Source organism: Lasiosphaeria miniovina (genome assembly GCF_030549165.1).
Source record: "Lasiosphaeria miniovina strain SMH2392-1A chromosome Unknown B0T26scaffold_1, whole genome shotgun sequence".
NCBI lineage: Eukaryota > Fungi > Ascomycota > Sordariomycetes > Sordariales > Lasiosphaeriaceae > Lasiosphaeria > Lasiosphaeria miniovina.
The window spans coordinates 3095083-3111659 of record NW_026848220.1 but is presented as its reverse complement, the minus strand read 5'-3'; the positions used below and the strand labels follow the sequence as shown (position 1 = coordinate 3111659).

At 55.0% G+C, this 16577-nt stretch overlaps 5 protein-coding genes across 5 annotated transcripts; 1 reads left to right on the top strand and 4 right to left on the bottom strand.

The window, feature by feature from the left end:
* Nucleotides 1-2266: 2266 nt before the first annotated feature.
* On the bottom strand, nt 2267-5913 carry B0T26DRAFT_670190 (uncharacterized protein; the record flags this gene model as incomplete). Its single annotated transcript, XM_060439149.1, has 11 exons — nt 2267-2301; nt 2395-2418; nt 2548-2726; nt 2758-3156; nt 3328-3601; nt 3673-3947; nt 4061-4243; nt 4480-4591; nt 4680-5329; nt 5471-5542; nt 5762-5913. 11 exons carry the CDS (start codon nt 5911-5913, stop codon nt 2267-2269), a joined length of 2355 nt encoding a protein of 784 aa, XP_060302704.1.
* A 1499-nt stretch (nt 5914-7412) lies between these two features.
* B0T26DRAFT_670189 (uncharacterized protein) lies at nt 7413-9999 on the bottom strand (the record flags this gene model as incomplete). Its single annotated transcript, XM_060439148.1, has 3 exons — nt 7413-8566; nt 8711-9915; nt 9968-9999. The coding sequence occupies 3 exons, from the start codon at nt 9997-9999 to the stop codon at nt 7413-7415; spliced, it is 2391 nt and encodes a 796-aa protein (XP_060302703.1).
* B0T26DRAFT_797791 (uncharacterized protein) lies at nt 9968-11742 on the bottom strand. The gene is made up of 2 exons (XM_060446931.1): nt 10975-11742; nt 9968-10699 (listed from the first exon to the last, which is right to left on the bottom strand). The coding sequence occupies exons 1-2, from the start codon at nt 11258-11260 to the stop codon at nt 10377-10379; spliced, it is 609 nt and encodes a 202-aa protein (XP_060302702.1). The 5' UTR covers nt 11261-11742; the 3' UTR covers nt 9968-10376.
* A 628-nt stretch (nt 11743-12370) lies between these two features.
* B0T26DRAFT_736664 (WD40-repeat-containing domain protein) lies at nt 12371-13742 on the top strand (the record flags this gene model as incomplete). The annotated part of the gene is made up of 2 exons (XM_060443352.1): nt 12371-12706; nt 12762-13742. The coding sequence occupies 2 exons, from the start codon at nt 12371-12373 to the stop codon at nt 13740-13742; spliced, it is 1317 nt and encodes a 438-aa protein (XP_060302701.1).
* Nucleotides 13743-15087: 1345 nt separating this feature from the next.
* Nucleotides 15088-16294, bottom strand: B0T26DRAFT_620202 (uncharacterized protein; the record flags this gene model as incomplete). The annotated part of the gene is made up of 2 exons (XM_060436062.1): nt 15088-15587; nt 15757-16294. Coding segments are annotated over 2 exons (1038 nt in total), but the record flags the coding sequence as incomplete, so codon positions are not given.
* Nucleotides 16295-16577: the final 283 nt, after the last annotated feature.

Here is a 16577-nt window from a genome sequence, read left to right as displayed (position 1 = left end):
ATGGCCAAACCGGCTCCAGTGGCAGCACCGCAGTTGCGAAGAGTGTGCGTCCAAAGGGGTGGTCGTCCTGTTTCCTCTTTGGGTTCCGGCAGCCCTACCGGAAGGCTGGAGCAACCCAACAAGTGATCCGTAATGCGCCAAGCGCTAAACGGTAAGGGCGGGATCCAAAGCGCCAGATAATTATGGCGGGTTTTCTGGCCGCACGTTGTTTTCGTCCGATTGAAGTGCCCCGGATTTTCTTTTGCCCTGAAGAATTCGCCCTTTTCGATTCTTCTTTCTTCAAAGACATCAAAGGAATTGTGGAAGATCGCAAGATCTCCCTCAGACTTCGAGTTCAGAAGTGACTTGCCGGGTACATCTTCCTTCAAGACTCGACACGGACTGTTGACAAGAAACAGAAGAAAAGCCCACGATGTTGGAGCCGGACGCCAGACCCCGCTCACAGAAGATCCCTGTCTGATGGGCAAGGGAGGCGGGGATTCATTCGTTTGGGGCCCGCTCAATTCCTCGACTGCACTGGCTTGCTCCATGCTAAACGCAGCCCGACAGGCAGGTCGAATCCGCTAGGCCAGCACGACAAGCTTCTGCTAATCCCGCCATCTGGCCCCCGAGAGGCCCCGAGAGGCGGTCGGATTCCAAGCACGTTATCGACGGCCACAAGCCCCTCGGCCCCTCGAGCCCCTCAAGCACGTAACATCCCTGTACCCACGAATCGGCCACTTTGGTCGTCCCCAATCATTTGGCTATCTTTGCCCAACGAGTGATCCCAGCTGCTTTGACTGGCTTGATGACCTGCGTGAGTCTCGAATCACATGTCTCCGTGCGGCTCAATTCTGCAGTTTTTTTTTTTTTTATCTACCTACATACCCCGGGCGCACAGGGCGCTCCCTGCCGTCTCACTCAACAGTAACAACTCTCTCGACACGCAGGACAGAAACTTTGGGCGGGTCGGGATAACCAACAAACTCTCTGCATTCACATGTGTTCTCGTCTGGCTGGCTGAGAGAGAAAGTGAAGTGTGAGTCGAGTCGAGTGAGAGAATCGACTTCGCTGGCTATGTATATGCCTGTCTTATTCCCCCTCGTCACATCACATCACATGTTGTTAGTTCGGGTTGTCTGTCTCAGGAAAGAAAGCCCGATCCCTCTCCTCCCGAAGCCCAACCCCTCCCTTGATTTGATTGCGACCCTTCGTTGCTCCCATCGTCCCGTCCGTTAGCCCATAAACCCGCTTGCTGCGAGGAGAGTTGCGGTGAAGAAAGGTGAGAGAAGAAAAACCGGGGAAGTGGGGGGACGAGGGCGGGGTTGATGTGGGAGATAAGCCCCCAGCGTGAAAAGCAGAAAGAAAGAGAAAGAAAGAAAAAAGGTAAGAAAAGACGTAGAGGATGATTAAAAGTCCCAAGTCGCTGACCTGGCCCGACTAAACTGCCTTACCTTACATATTTTACACATACCATACCCATCCTGCTGCCAATTTGGGTTTTTGTTGGGATTTGGAATCCGGCAGCTCCCCCCATACCCAACATCCATCCAATCCCAACCGAGCGATGCCGCCCTTGCTTGTTTTTTCCCCTCTCGTACTCTCCTATCTCCGAATATCCCGTCTCATCTGTATGTATTAGTACTAAAGGGGGAAGAAAAGAGTCTGACAACCAAAAGGACCTTACCAGAGCCTTTGGCGGGTTTCTTTCATCTAATTACTCCAGAAGCAACTCATGACGATGGCTTATGCCCATTACCAACGTACATACCAAATACCAAAAGTGAAGACAATTAATTACCTACGTAGGTAAGTAGTTGCCGCGGCATAGCAAAAAAGTCAAAACAATTGAACAGCACCGGTAGAGCCATGCCGAGAGACTTACGAGCCTTACTGCCAACCGCCATGCAAAGATCATGTTTTCGCTCAGGGGTCTTTGGTAGTCTGAAGCCGAGGCCGGTTCTCCACTTATGTCTATACTGAGTATTGCCGATATCAGTTTCGTTCACCACCGAATCAAGTATCCTGGCGTCAACATCAAGGGTTGGGTTGTGAAAGTTGCTTTCCGGTAAAACTACTCCTGGCCAAAATCACATGGTGAATAACAACAGGCAAGTATGTGCCCTAGGTATGAAGACGGGATGGTGAAAATCACAACGCCCGTAAGTGACACGTAAAAGAGTCAGAGAGTGAGTGAGTGAGTGGACTGATAGATGATCCTCCTTTTTAATATTACACAAGAGAGCCGTTCCCGATATATATCCCAGTCATGAAACTCGCGTTATGATCAACCAACCTCGTTTTCAAGCCACGCCGTAGCGTCTAGCAAACCCCACACTCCACACACCATTCAAGAGACAGAACAATAGACTCTCCTCCCCTTACCCACGGGTCTAACTATGTGTCCAAACACACACACGGGCGGGTCCAGGTGCTCGCCTGCAAAACCTCAAGTCATACTAGTATCAACCTCAGAATGGCACGCCGGAAAAGGTGGCCATAATATCGTCGTTCTCGGGTGCCTGTGCCCAACCAAGTGTCATGGTCGTCCAGAGATCGTTGTTGTACGGTGTCGCTGTTGGCGACGGCCGGCGCTCGCAGCCTGTCTGGGGATAATCCGACTCCGGCTCTCCGCTCTGGCCTTGACTTTGCCCTTGCCCTTGACCTTGCCCTTGACCTTGACCTTGACCTTGCCCTTGAACTTGACCTTGCCATCCCGGGGCAGCACCGTCGGGCGTAGCCGTAATCTTCTCTGCGGCAGTGAGCCGCGTCAGCCACGTGTCGTCCCAAAATTGCGGGTAGTTCGTCTCGAGGCTACCGTCAAACATGGGACAGCCTCCCACGGTAGAGTCGACCTGCATGTTCGACGAGGCGAAGCCGGGATGCGCGGCGGCGAACGCAGCCTGCTGCTCCGCTGTCAGAGACGCCGGTTCCGTTGGTGGACGCTCGACTCTAGCGACGCGATTGTGGTACTTTGTCCTCACCACGTCGAGTACTACCCTGCTGGCAGCTAGGGCGTCCATCTGGGGAGCTTTGCTCTTGCCGGCCTCCTCGCTATCGACTTTCTTTCCGGCCTTGGTGTTTCCATCTTGCACAGCGATCCCAATTCGGCAGAACCGGTCAATGTATTCACCAAAGCGTAACTGGCGACGCGCTTCAGCATCATCCCAATCCGGACTGCACAATTCTGTCAGATTCTGGGTTCGTTATAGTTGCGGTAAACCCGGGGATCAAGGATCTTCCTCAACAAACTCCCAAATAGTAGTCGCACTCGACGCGGCGGCTAGGCTTCGGAGGCATCTGCTGATGATCCCAGTTTGAGAATTGGAAACTAAAATGAGTACATACCAAACTGGCAACGGGAATGACAACCGAAACCCGAAAATGATAGTCAGTATGTAGATACACCAGTGTATCCCCGTGCATGAGCTTAGCTCTGCGGGTGAGAGGCCTAATATATAGTCCCATATGGAAATCAGGGCTGGGATGATGGACACAAGTCGGTGTGGCTCTGTGTGGAACGTGACCGACACGGTCTTTTGCGCTTTCGGGCTTCCTGTCATGAGTAGGCCGGCGCCTGCGAGAAAGATGCGGGCAAAGCTAAATGCGACGCGGATGGATACTGGCTCCCCCGTCAGTAGGAGTTTTCGGACGAAGCATCGAGCAAGATGATGATCACGAATTGCGTCTTACTCGTGGACGCCACTTCAGGCGACATCTTTGCCTCCCACTCGGCCAACTGTGATTCCATTCCCTTCATCATGAGCTCGATCTGCTGGTCGCTCTGGGTGCGTCCTTTCTTGATACTTCGCAGCTCGTTCGTCTCTTCGACGATCCGCAGCAAACGCGCTTGCCACGCAAGGTTGACATCACCTCTTCCATTGCCATGCGCTTCGATGATATCGCAGCATTTGGCAGTGTAGTTTGTGTAGCCCATCGTGCGGGTTCGGGCCCAACATGAAGAAAAGCTAGAAAAAAAGCAAAAACAGGTTAGGCCACAAACAGGCAAGGCACGGGAAACAGTGAGAGAAATATGACAGACTTGGGCTCTGCAAATAAACCGACGAGAGAGCATGCATACCTGGATGCCAGGTAGTAACTTGCCAGGTACGTCCTGATCTCGCTGAGTCGTTCAGAACTGGGTGCTACACCGACTTTATCAGTGCCAGGGTCTTGGTCAAGCTCCAGGTCGGTGACAATGTCAACAATCATGCGAATATATTGGAAAGCCTGCTTGTTCTTCGGTCTGAGGTGGAAAGGATACCTGCAAGGTGGCCGGTGAGCACGCATACGTGATAGACAATGGACCGGCAACCCAGGAGGTAAATTTGATGTGATAACAGATGTGCAAAGCATAGAGTAAGAAGGCGCCTCCGCTCTGGCAAAAATAGGCTAACAATAATTACGTTTGTGTCTTGCAGCAAACAAGAACAGTAACGGACATATTTGCCAAGCAAATAGTAAGTAGAATGGTCAAAAAAGGAGACGGGGGGTGCTTACCACGCAACGTAAACATTCAAGCCTTGAAGCAGCTCAATGCTCCTATCGCCACCGGCAACGAACTTGAGGCCCAAAATCTTCCGGAATTCTTCGTCGTATAAGCTGTGGCCGTCTGCACATGCGGTTGTGGTCAGCTTTCAGGTTAGAGAGAGGGGGGGGAAAAAAGCGAGCAGGACGCATTTCCGGCACCAAATACATACGAATAGTCCGACTACTGCTTGCTGCAGACAAGACAGAAAGGAGGAGAAACGGGCGATCCTTAGCAAATCCCGCTACCGTCGCGTCCGTAGAGATGAGGACGCAAGGAAAGTTATCGAGCATGACATCGCGAAACATAGCCAGCAGGCCCGCGGCGGAGTCGAGGTTGAACTGCGGCTGGAGGCCGAGGCTGGCGAGGGTGCGCATTTTGGCACCACCGCTGCCGCCGCCGCCGCCACTACCACTACCGCTTCCTCCGTCTCCCGTCGTCCTCGACGAGGACGGGATGAAGGAGTTCGGGGGCGTCGACAAGGCAGATGCACCCAGGGGCAATGACGAGGCGTGGGAAGCAACCGAGCCGCCGGACCCGCTTAGTCGAGCCTCGGTATTCGTTTCAAAGTCGTGATACTGGCCCTGCGGGTAATAATCGGTGTGGTCATCTTGAAACAGCGACTCGGGCACGAGGCGCTCGATGAAGCCCTCGTGGTTGAGGCGGAGCTCCTCCATATTGATAGCCACCTCGACGTCCTCGGGCATGTGGACGTCGATGGTGAAGGTTTTGGAAGGGCCTGGCAGTGGAGGCATGTGGGGCCTCTGCTGCTGCTGCTCCTGTGATAGCAGCTGCTGCTGTTGGGAGGAAGAGGAGTTGGTTCTTTTGCGTGTTAGTCAAGGGCATGAAGTTACACAAGATGTGTGGGGGATGGAAAGGGCGTGCAATCGCCACAGCCGTGGCCATGATAGCAAGATACCTAGGTAGGTACCAACCAGTATAGATGCGCGATGGGATACTTACCGCCGTGGCTGTCTAGGCCGCCGGGTGCGGGGGCCCGTCTTGAAGATGCACTCTCGCTTGGAGTCGAGGCATCTAGAAGGCGAGCCAAGAGAAGGCGAGGTGCCAGTCAGTAAGTAGACCTCAACCATTAGAAGATGACGTTCCAAGTTAGGAAAGAAACAAAAGAAAAGGGGGGACGATGGGGCGTGGGTGGGATGGGGGCTGAATCTCCACGCTCGATCCGTGGGCTGCAAATGGAACCCAGAGACGCAGATAGAAAGCCATTGGACCTAGACGAATGTGCATACATACCGCTTGCAAATGCCCAGCTGATGGACGCTGCCTTGACACTTGACCTTGGCCGCCCTGCATGCTTCGCAGGCGTTGGTGACGCGGGGCCGCGAGACAGCCTGCTGATGATGCTCGCCGCCGTCATTGGGAAGACCCTCGTCCATGACTTCCATCGCTACTAGCACTGCACTGTGCGTGTTGTATGTACTGTACTGACTGAAGGTCGGCGGGTAGACGGCCCACCCACTGAAGAAGGCAAGCGCAAGCCCTAGTGGGCCAGCAGTGCTACGGCTTGGGGTTTGTGCATATGACGTTTACTGGCGCGATGCGGGTATGTGCCACGATGGCTGGGCAGGCTGCCTGGTAAATCCCCCCGTCGCTTTTCGGCCAATTCGAAGAGAGGACAAGCGAGAAGATAACAAGGCGCGATGAGAGAGAAACGAAAGAATTGAGCAGTCGGTCCCGAGCTGTTGGGATGGAAATTACCTCAAGGGTGGAGTCGAGCTGAGAGGCGGTGCCCTGTGTGAAGGGGCCGGTCCAGAAGTTGAGGCAGGCGCGATACGGGAGTCCAACTAGTAGGTATCAATCAACTGTTCACAGGATTACAAATCTGGCTACGTAGTGGCAGCCTGGTGAAGTACGTAATCCGTACTATGGAGAAATGGAAAACACGTAACACCCGAAAGGTGGTAGAGCCTCGAACACTTGGGTTCAGTGAAGTTGACAAAGCGGGCCCGACATTGTGGAGTTGTGGAGAAGGGGTGCGCGCTAACGGTCTTGGCTCCGAGGCCGAACGGAGCTAAGGGAGAATTGGAGGGTAAGGTGATATTACCCTTGCCGACACCCTCGGCCTTTTAAGTCTGAGCGGCTTCGAGTTAATGCATTAGCATTAGGCGTCCAACAACATGTCGGACACACTCAAAAGATGATAGTAAAAAAACAAATAAAAATAACATAAAAAAGGTAAACATAATAAGGCAACGAATATTATAAGGTAATGACTACTTAGCATTTATGTGATATGTCTAATACTAGCAAAAAAAAAACCACCCCCTTCCAAACCCTCCAGTGTATGCATAGCCTTTTTGTTGCAGAAAATAACAAAGCTGCTTGTTATACAAAGCTGGGCATTAAACATGCGCGCGTACGTACGTCTTCTTAGTCCCTCACAAGTCCAAGGTAAGCTGCCAAATCATAGTCCCATCTACTGTCATCCTGCTCGTAATTAATGCTTTGTAGAGTCAAGAGGCCGGGCGTATTCATGTCCACAGCGAAGTGGAAGACAAAGATTTTTTTTAAAAAAAAATCAAGCAAGCAAGCAAGATAGAAAAGGGAAAAAGGAAAAAGGAAAAAAAGGCAAAACGAAATAGCAATAGTCCGTCAAGCGAGAGATAGATATGTTTAGTCGTTTGCAGACAGAAACACCCCCTCCCAGACGGCTTCGTTGTACGAAACCACCGAACTGTCCATGCCCATATCGCTATGAGTCTGAGGGCAGGCAACCCGGCGGTCTCCCGCTTGCTGTGATCCTACACAGCCCTGAGCTGTCGTTTCCGAAATATCATTCATGGCGTATCTGCATTTGGGGACGAGGCACGGGGCACATGCTCCGTCCTCTGCTGTTCGTTTGTTTTGTGATCAAATCGTGTTTGTGTGTACGTGCGAGACGCATCTAACAACTGGTAGATTCCTCGGAGCAACGCACAGCCTCGCAGAGTGCCCGCATCATGAACGGGTCGAGAATCTCGGGCTCCCTCGCGCGAAGGAGCATGCACTCGACCGTTCCCGACTCGGCCGTCGTCAGCTTCAGGGTCGTGACGAGAAGGGTGATGCACCGTCCAAGCCCAGCCTGTATGTCGCGCATCGTCTTCATTTCAGTGCCGCCATTGCTGCCCGAATCCCGGCCAGCGCCGCTCGAGTTGCTAGAACTTCGTTCCCACTCTCGGAGGCTAGGTCGCCGACTCTTGCTTCGTCTGAGGTACAGATTCACCAGGTTCGGGTGCTCCATCGATCTCGCCTCATCCTGCGTCTGCAGCCCCAGCACGCTTGCAGCCTTCATTGGAATGCGAGCGCCGTCTTCCAGAGAATACCCGGAAAGCCCGTGACTTGAGCGCGGAGCAGGCCCGGGAACCGGGATAGGGGGGAGTGGGCAAAGCGTACTCATGTAGTTGTAGGCCACGAGGTGTGCGTACAGGGCGTCGCAGAGGTAGTCTGAGCCCGCCGGGAATATGTTTTTTATCGACGTCCAGTTGGGTGTGACAGGAACTTGAGCACCCACGGGAAAGCTAGGCCCTGCCGGGTTGGCCTGAAACTCGAAACTATGCCTAGGGCGCCGGTGTTGTATGAGCTTGGAAAAGTTCCAGCGCTTCGGCGACTTTGGGCTAGAACCCGAGAAAGAGAACATGGACACTCCGTCGTCGCCGCCCGAGTGGGGCCTCGATCTTACTCCGTGCTTGAGCTTTTTGGAGTAGGTCCGGATCGTCTCGATCGATAGGCTGGACGAGAGGAGCATCGTCTCTGGGAAGCAGCTTATCGAAATGCGGAGAGTATCGATCACTTCGGGAGGCAACGGAATCCTGGGGAGAGACATGCTTTGGAATGCCCGAGAAGGCCGGAAGCCAGCAGTTGTTCTGTGTTGCGCGTTGATCCAGGGGCCGACCCTGGCGGTTGGTGGCTTTCGGTGGATATCGGGCGTTTCGACAGACGAATCCATATATGACGGCTCACCAAGGTCGACAATACTATCAACACTGTTTCCTATCGTGTTCGCTTGAGATGGATGTCGCGGGTAGAACGGCGGAGAAGGCGCGTCGCGGCTGGGATGATCTGGGAAGCAAGACGTTGGGGAGAAGCTTGCGTTATGTCTGTCATGAGTCTGTGCTGATGGCGGAAAGGCGAAAGAGGGTGACCTTGAGTAGAGCGTACTACCGTCGTGCACAAAGTCATCTTCGGCTGCCTTCACAGACATACCATCGCCCATCATGTCGCGATTGCAAACGGCTGATGGAGTCGATGCGACGCGGCGATGTTCCCTCTTCAGCGACGACCTTCGCTTCGGAACGACAATGTGCGGCTGTATCTCGACTATGCGCGGCCCTTCCATATGCACCCGCCCCGAGGCGGTCCGCGGCCGTTCACTGGTGCTTGCGCCATTGAACGGAAAGCGCACGAGGGTAGTAGTCGTCGCAGTGTCAGTCTTGAAGTTAGCCTCAGCAGTCTCCATTGTCGTGTCCATGGCGTTAACTCCGTCGAACCCTAGGGCCGACTTTGGGCGGGGGGTGAATGAAACCGAGTCTGAGCTCCCACCGTTTTCTGTATCGGCGGGAGCGTCGGGGTCGAAGTCGAACCAAGTTTGGCTAGGATCGCGGTCCATTTTTGATGAGGATGCCAGAGCAGGCGAGACGGGTTTGCGAGAGACCAGGGAAGAACAGCGACCGGACACAAACGTGGCCGCTGTAGTGATGGACGGCCATCGAGTTCGGATGGAGGGTGGCTCCATCCCCATTGATGAATCAGTGGCCGAGTTGGGGCGTTCGGGTCCGAAGTCGAATTGCCCATTATGACTATGGCGCGCCGCATCAACAGATGAAGTTAGGTCACCGACCGCAGCTAAAAGATGGGATGAATGCCCCCCCACCGGCCCCTGGTGGCACGATGTCGGGGTTCGAGAAACAGCTCGCCCCTCCAAAGAGTAGTAGCCGCCAGTGTGGGAAATAGGGAGACGCTGGGGTGGACAGCCTGCTGTCATGGACTTTGAACGGAAAACAGCCTCGGACACTTGGAGATCTCTCGCCAGCAGCTCCGGCAAGTTGCAGTCGGCCACGGGCTCTTCAACGCCCAACATGTCGCTTCCGGCCGGCGGGTTATTAGGCGGCGAGTCGGGCATAGCTGACGCTGACGCAGCGGACGAGAGCAAGGTTAAGGGGAAGAGAGCCGTCATGCTGGAGACGGATCGTCGCGGGGCGGATCCTTGTGAAGATCTCTTGAGATCCAAGCCCCTGTCAGGGCCAATCTTGAACGAGGGGTAGAAAGCAGGACTCGCAGGACTGGGTGTAACAGGGGAGCCGGGTTCTGGCATCAACGCCGGGTCATGCCTATGGAGCAGTCTGTGGTGTCTTGCGGTAGGTCGAGTGTCGCACGCCGACGACCGACTGCTCATACCGCAGTCCGGAGCCCTGGGAACAAGGGGGTCGAGACGGAAGATACAAGGACGGCGTCGACTCTCACCAGGGCGGCAGACTAGCAGTACTCGTGGGCATGGCTGGGTGCTGCTGCTGCTGCGGTTGCAGTGGGAAAAGGCCTATGCCGTGATACCAGGTGCGTGCTGTCAATGCTGTCGAGAGACTGGACTGGTCGCCACACGGGATAGACAAGACATTGCGTGGAAAGCCTGGGGGGAGGGAGTAGTACGCCCTTGGCTCCTCCCAGGACCAAGACAGCGAAAGGCGAGCGAAGCAAACATATGGACTTAGACCGAGACACCGACACAGAAATGGAAGACATCGAACGTGAATGTGGACACTAGCTCTCTCTCTATACCGTGCCAACACCGTTGAGGCGGCACCGTCGTCGTACAGCACAGCCAATAAGCTAAGCTAAGGTAGGTAGTTTGCGGCCGAAGTATTGTACCTATTTGCTAGTCGTTCGAGCGCACACGGCACCCATTCTCTAGGTAGATAGCTATCCTAACCGGCGCGGGAGAGGAGCTTTCGGGTACAGGTACGAGTGTATGTACATACATGATGATGATAAGATAGGTAGGTAGCTTTGGTGCACCTCGGCCTGGCGTTCCCGACGACACGCCCAAATCGACCAAGACCGAAATCAACACCAAGGTGGTTCTAGCCTGGGTGCCTAGTATACGTCTAGATGCAGGGGGGCTGGGCCGACTGCAGTGGCAAAGGCTATTCGACGGTCCTTGGTGGCCTTGTGGGCCGAGCGAGCTTATGACAGGCCGGGCTACAGGTGCAGCGGCAAATGTCAGGAGGATGGACGAGGACGAGGACGAGGACAATAATGGGGAAGAAAACGAAAAACAAAACAAGGGGATGGGACGCTAGGCGCAGGGTTCTATTGGGGTTTCTCCCTTGGCTGGTATTGTATGCGGGTACTATTGTTCGCTCGCCGCCGGGCTGTGATTTGATTGATGGCAAATGGATGTCGGCCAGCGCTGGCTGTCTCGTGCAGAAGCAATAAGACTGATAAAAGAGCTGGTTGCACTGTACGGTACATACAGTCCGGTGCGTATAAACAATGCAAGGCATGAGATGTATCCGAACGTCGCTGAGAAATGCAGCAGCCCGCAGGTTCCCTCCCCTCGTTCCAGCTTTCCACCTCAGTTGCAGCGTGCCAAGCCCGACGACTCCTGGCCCGAGCCTCGAGTGGCAGCTGGAGGTCAGTGGAGGTCGGGTGGAGGGGATCTAGTGGGGATTGCGAACGCCAGAAGAAAACTATCGCACCTCCTCTCTCGTCTTCCTTCTCGCCGCAGAAGCAGCTGATGGCCGGAGGGGTAATGATCATCACTCGGCCGGCAAGTAAACAAAAAGTTCAGATACGCCCGGTGCAGTGGGAGGAAGGCAGCTCAGAGGGGGAGGCGCTTGCCGTCCAATGGATGGTCCAACAATGTTGCAATGTGGTGTGCGGTAGACTTCCATGTCGTTTGGGCGAGTGCACGTCACCACTGCCCTGGCTGGCACTGACTGGCACGCACCTCAGTCTTATTAGGCAGGGCCCATCGTCCCTTCCCGCCTGTCCCGCCTGCACGAGGTTGTTCTTTCCTGGTCCGTCGGGTTCAACCTAAAGCAAGCGGGCGACGGAAATCTAGCTCGCCGTTGAGGTACTATGGGGTGTCATTCTTGCGGGGGGCCCAAAACCCAGCCAAAACTGGCCAGGCTCATTCAAACCCCACCCACAACCACCGCGCCACTAAGACGCCTTATGGAGCAGGAAAGTGGAGCAGCCCAGGTGCGGGATGCAGGGGACCAATGTCTTTTTTTGTGGCGTCCAGTGAGTTTTGCAGTGCTTCCGCGCTTGGGTCCCAATTGCTGCTGCACCTGGTAAAAATTTCATCTACATCATTCCATCCACTGACCGGCCGCCATATTCACTACTTGCACTTGGATTTCCCTTCGGATCCCGAGCAGTAAAGTAGATCGACAGGCAGATCGGGCACAAACCGCAATCCGGGCCCCTCCTCTCCCGTTTCCCCAAACGGAATATTCCCCGCCCGCAGGAGAATTTCTCGAGCCAGTGTCAGGTTAGGTCCATTGCCTTCACTTGACACGTATAACAACACACAGCCGCAGACGCAGCAGCAGACGCAATCAGTCTGTCACTGTCACCGTCGTACACAATCAAATCAAAGCGACCGGCCACTAGTGGCACCGTCTGGCCTTGCACATCGGCCGCAAACTACAGCAGTCGTATTCCTTGGTTTAATATCGGGCCTAGCGGCTTCCCGTCATAGATCTTCCTTCAGACAGATTTCAGGCAACCGGGGGCGTAGCTGTGGTTTCTGCTCGCTTTTGGTTGCCACTGTCGCTCAACTGACTGGCCCCTGACTTGGATTGTGTGTCTACGCCATCTGCTGCAAGTTGCGTAGGGGTCTAGAACGACACTCACTTGAGAAGAATGCTGTCCGAAGGATTTGTCTCGGCCATATATGGCGCCCCACTGAGCTCTAATACGGCCATGGCAAAGGACGTCGGCATCTACTGCCACGTGCTTCGTCCAACCCACAGCATCAAGTCCACCTTCAAGAAGAGCTCTGTGCCAGTAAACTGTCTCGCCGTCAGTGAGACGCACGTCTTTGCCGCCCAGCATGAAAAGGCATATGTGCACGTCTATTCCAGAACTCGCGGCAACCAGGAAGCCTTCGTCGCTTTCCCTGAAAGGATACGATGCCTGACGCTCGCTGGAGATGTCCTCGTTATGGGCACAGCCGAGGGCCGGCTCTTGTTGTGGGAGGTGAGACTTCAATGCTGTTATGTTGCTTTCTCTTTTGGTGCTGACCTTTCCGCAGACATGTACGGGCCGGCTAGTGTCGACTCCTCCGCGCCACGTCCAAGCAGTATCCTGCGTGGTCGCGACGCCCTATCACGTTCTCACGGGATCTGATGATTCCAGCATTCACGTGTGGTCACTCCCCCAGCTGCTTGAGCTCGACCCGGCTGCCGAGCACGAGCCCGAGCGGAGTCTTTCCAACCACAGAGCAGCCATTACGGCTCTCGCGGCCAACCCAAGTGTTAGCCTCGACACAAATTTCTGCGTGTCGGCGAGCAAGGACAAGTCGTGCATCATCTGGAACTACCAGACCGGCGACGTTCTGCGGACCTTGATCTTTCCCAGCTTTCCTCTCTGCTTCTCCCTCGACCCATGCTCGAGGGCTATCTGCGTTGGCTGTGAAGACGGGTCGCTTTACCTGGCCGAGATCTTTGCCGAGAAACCTCTCCTTGGGCCTCAATCTGAGGATGCCTCGACCGTCGTCCAGATCACGTCAGCGTTCGGTGCCACACAGCCTGATGTTGGGCCGGCGTCTTGCATGAGCCTCAACTATGACGGAACAATGCTCATCACCGGGCATCCAAAAGGCCACATACTGAAATGGGATGTTGCCGACAACAAGACGCCTGTCGAGCTGACGAACGTCAACGCCGCCGTCACTAATATCGTCATGGTGTCGCCTCTCCCAGCAGGAAAGACGACCAAGACGTTCACAGTTACCAAGCCTTCCCAGGCGGAGCGGACATACACTTTCACCGCCCAGTTCAATTCGTATTTGCCGTCGCAGACAAGGTTCGACACGCTATTGAACTCGCCCGGGTTTCCGCAGGATGCTCTCCAGAGTGCGATGGCCGCGTTTCAGCAGCCTGCACCGGCTGCTGCCGGTGAAGAAGAGTTGCGTAAGCAAAACGAAGAGCTGTGGGAAATCATCAAGGAGCAGAAGGAGCTCCAAAAGCAAACACTCCAGCGCTATGTAGAGGCGAAAGCCGCCCGTCCATGATCCGAACCTCGACTTGGATCTGGGAAACGGCCAATTCACTGTACATATTCGCAATTTTACTGCAGAGGGCCGGCGCTTGGATAGTGCCTTGAGCCCACGATACGCTATACAATGTTTGGCGTTGGACCAGGGGCTTTTGTTCGTACATATACCTCGGATATCAGTTGAGCGGATAGCCGCGATACTTTTAGACCGTGTCCGACTGACGCCGACGAATGAAGGAGTCTCATTTCGAAGACTACTCCCCCCTAGGGCTCAGCAACCCCATTTCAGAAAGATGCTGCGTAAGAGAACGAATTTCTGAACCATCTTCGTCTTCTATGCCGGCTGCTAAATGCGCAAGGCAATGGGACCTCTGCATTACGAGCCTTGGTTTGACTCCAAGGGGGAAATACGATCACCCGCGAACTAGGGGCTATCGAAGACATTTTTCCTCCATGTCGCAACCAAGAGGCCGCGATCATAGTGAAAAAAAAAGTTCTAGCTTTCTTTGAAGAGCGTGTCATCCTTAGTGCAGGGGCCATGCTAATCTTCTCTGTATTGATTCGTTGACCATATTTGCCCGCAGGCAAGGAAAGAAAAGAGGAAAGGAAAAGGGCGAAAGAAGGTGAGCGAAGAGGTCTTATGTACCTAGGGAACCGGAGTTGAGGGCTGAGTTCAGTGGCCAGGCAGCATCTGCCGGCTAAGTTGTGGTGACTCAACTCGACGCCAAGGAAAAGGAGACACCGCCAACCGCCCCCAACTTCAGACTGGTGATGAAGAGGTTGTCACTTGACAAATTAGAGGTTATGTAGCTTTCCCATTCCTGGAGCACGGGTATTTTCAATGCCTACCCACCCAAAAGCTGTCTCCACCAACGACGGGAGTGCAAAAGCAAAAAAGGGGAGACGTTAAAAAAACGCGAGTCACAGCCAGCACAGACTCTTCCTCGCCAAGCACAACACACACAAAAAGAAATGCTTCGACTCACGCGCGGCTCGAGTGTGCAATCTTCTGAGGACTGTACCGAAATCAGATGCCTTACAATTTGGCCAGCGGGCCCCTGGGTGGTGATTGTCGAAGACTTTGGTCGGCTATCCACCTTGTGAACTCACCCACCACCCAACCAAACCTTGCAGCACAACAAGATACAGCTAATACAAGTACGCAAGGTAAAAATTCTAATTTACACGACAACCTGCCCCTTTTCTGCCGAGTCGTCTGACCCGCTGTACCCGCTTTGTCCGGCAGCCGTGCCAACAACAGCAGCCTTTCCTGGGAACTCCATTTCCTTCTCCTTCTCCTTCTCCTTCTCCTTCTCGCTCCCACCAGTAGTAGTAGCAGCCTTCTTAGCCGCGGCCGTGCTCTCGGGTGCCATGACGCGGCCGTTGACCTGCAGTGCCTTTGCATTGGCATTGCTAAGGGCCAGCAGCGCGGCGTTGGCGAGCAGCAGGGCCATGGTGACGATGGAGCCGGCCTGGGACTCGTTGCCCGAGAAGGCAGCCACCATGTACACGATCAGCTTGGCTGTGGCCTCGAGGTAGCCCTCGGCGTGCGTCTTGGACCGCAGCCATGCGTCGGCTGTGATGGCCTGCAGGTCGGCCGGCAGGCCGCGCAGCCGGATGTTCGATGATGGTGATGGTGATGATAGGCCTGCGCGTCGGTTTCTGGGCGTGGTCCCGCCGCCAAGCGAGATGCGGTACTCGGTGACGCGGTCCGGAGGAGCGTCTGGCGCTGCTGCGGTGGTGTTGTTGTTACTGCTCGGCGGTGGTATGGGCGGCGCTGGCTGCTTGGCGCGCTGCTTGATCACCCAGATGTTGAGGAAGCGCGAGACCATGTATGCCAGAAGGGACGCAAGCGCCCACCCTAGAGATTTGTCAACATTGCGCAGAATGAGTTAGTAGGTTGTTCACCGGTTTGGGTTCTTGTTTCTTCACGTGGGAGGTCTACAGCGTATCACAAAAGCCTTGTGCTAGCCCCTGAAACTGCATTAGGAGGACACACCAGACCGAATGAAACGCACGCTTAAACGTACAGTCTTGCAGTAGAATTACCAGCACGAGCGCGGCAATGGTCAGCAGCGGGCTGCACAGGTACAGGAGGTGCGAGACCCAGCCCAGGTCGGGCAGGTCCGTCCTGATGCCCAGGTCCGCGTGCATGCCGCTCTGGGACCGGCGCAGCCAGAAGCGCGTGCGGCCCATGGGCAAACACCCAACGTCGAGCGTGACCGTCTGGCCCGGGCGGGCAATCTTTTGTATGTAGACGGCCGTGGCGGCGTTGTTGATGCGGAACGTGATGGGGTGCCCCCCGTCGCTGTTGCTGTTGCTGTCGTCGTCGCCGCCATCTTCGACGGCGTCGATGAACGCAGCATCAAACGGCCACCGGCCAAGCTCGTCGGCCGCCTGCTGGTAGTGCAGCCCCGGGACGAGAATCAGGCTGTCCAGCCAGCTCGCGCCGCCCGAGATGACAGTCCGCTGCGCGACGGTGCTGAGGTCGGCGAGCGCGAGGAGGCCGCTGGCTGAGAGAGACAAGCCGGGGATGGGCACTTTTTTCCAGTCTGGGAAATGCGCCATTGGTAGCGGATTGGATCCAGAGCCTGCGATGGTCTCTTTTGGCGTCGTGACTGTGCTGGGCGGCGGTGCGGCAGCAAGGGCACGCGAGGCTGTGGCGGCCCCCAAGTTGTCGATTATGACTCGATCCTGTTCACTAACACGCCAAGAGTATATAAGACGCGCACAACAGACTGCCGTCCTGCTTCTCGAAATTGGCAAGTTCAAGTCAAATGGTTATATACAAGGCGAAACAAATCTGTATGACGCGAAACGAGCAGAGACTAGTGCAGATCATGAAGGTGAG

Excerpts from the sequence above, each read along its gene's own strand:
- B0T26DRAFT_797791 (XM_060446931.1), bottom strand. The coding sequence starts at position 11,260 with ATGATCATTACCCCTCCGGCCATCAGCTGCTTCTGCGGCGAGAAGGAA. Across the intron at positions 10,700-10,974 it reads TTGTTTATACGCACCGGACT|CCCGGCCTGTCATAAGCTCG; the intron begins GTATGTACCGTA and ends CTGCACCTGTAG.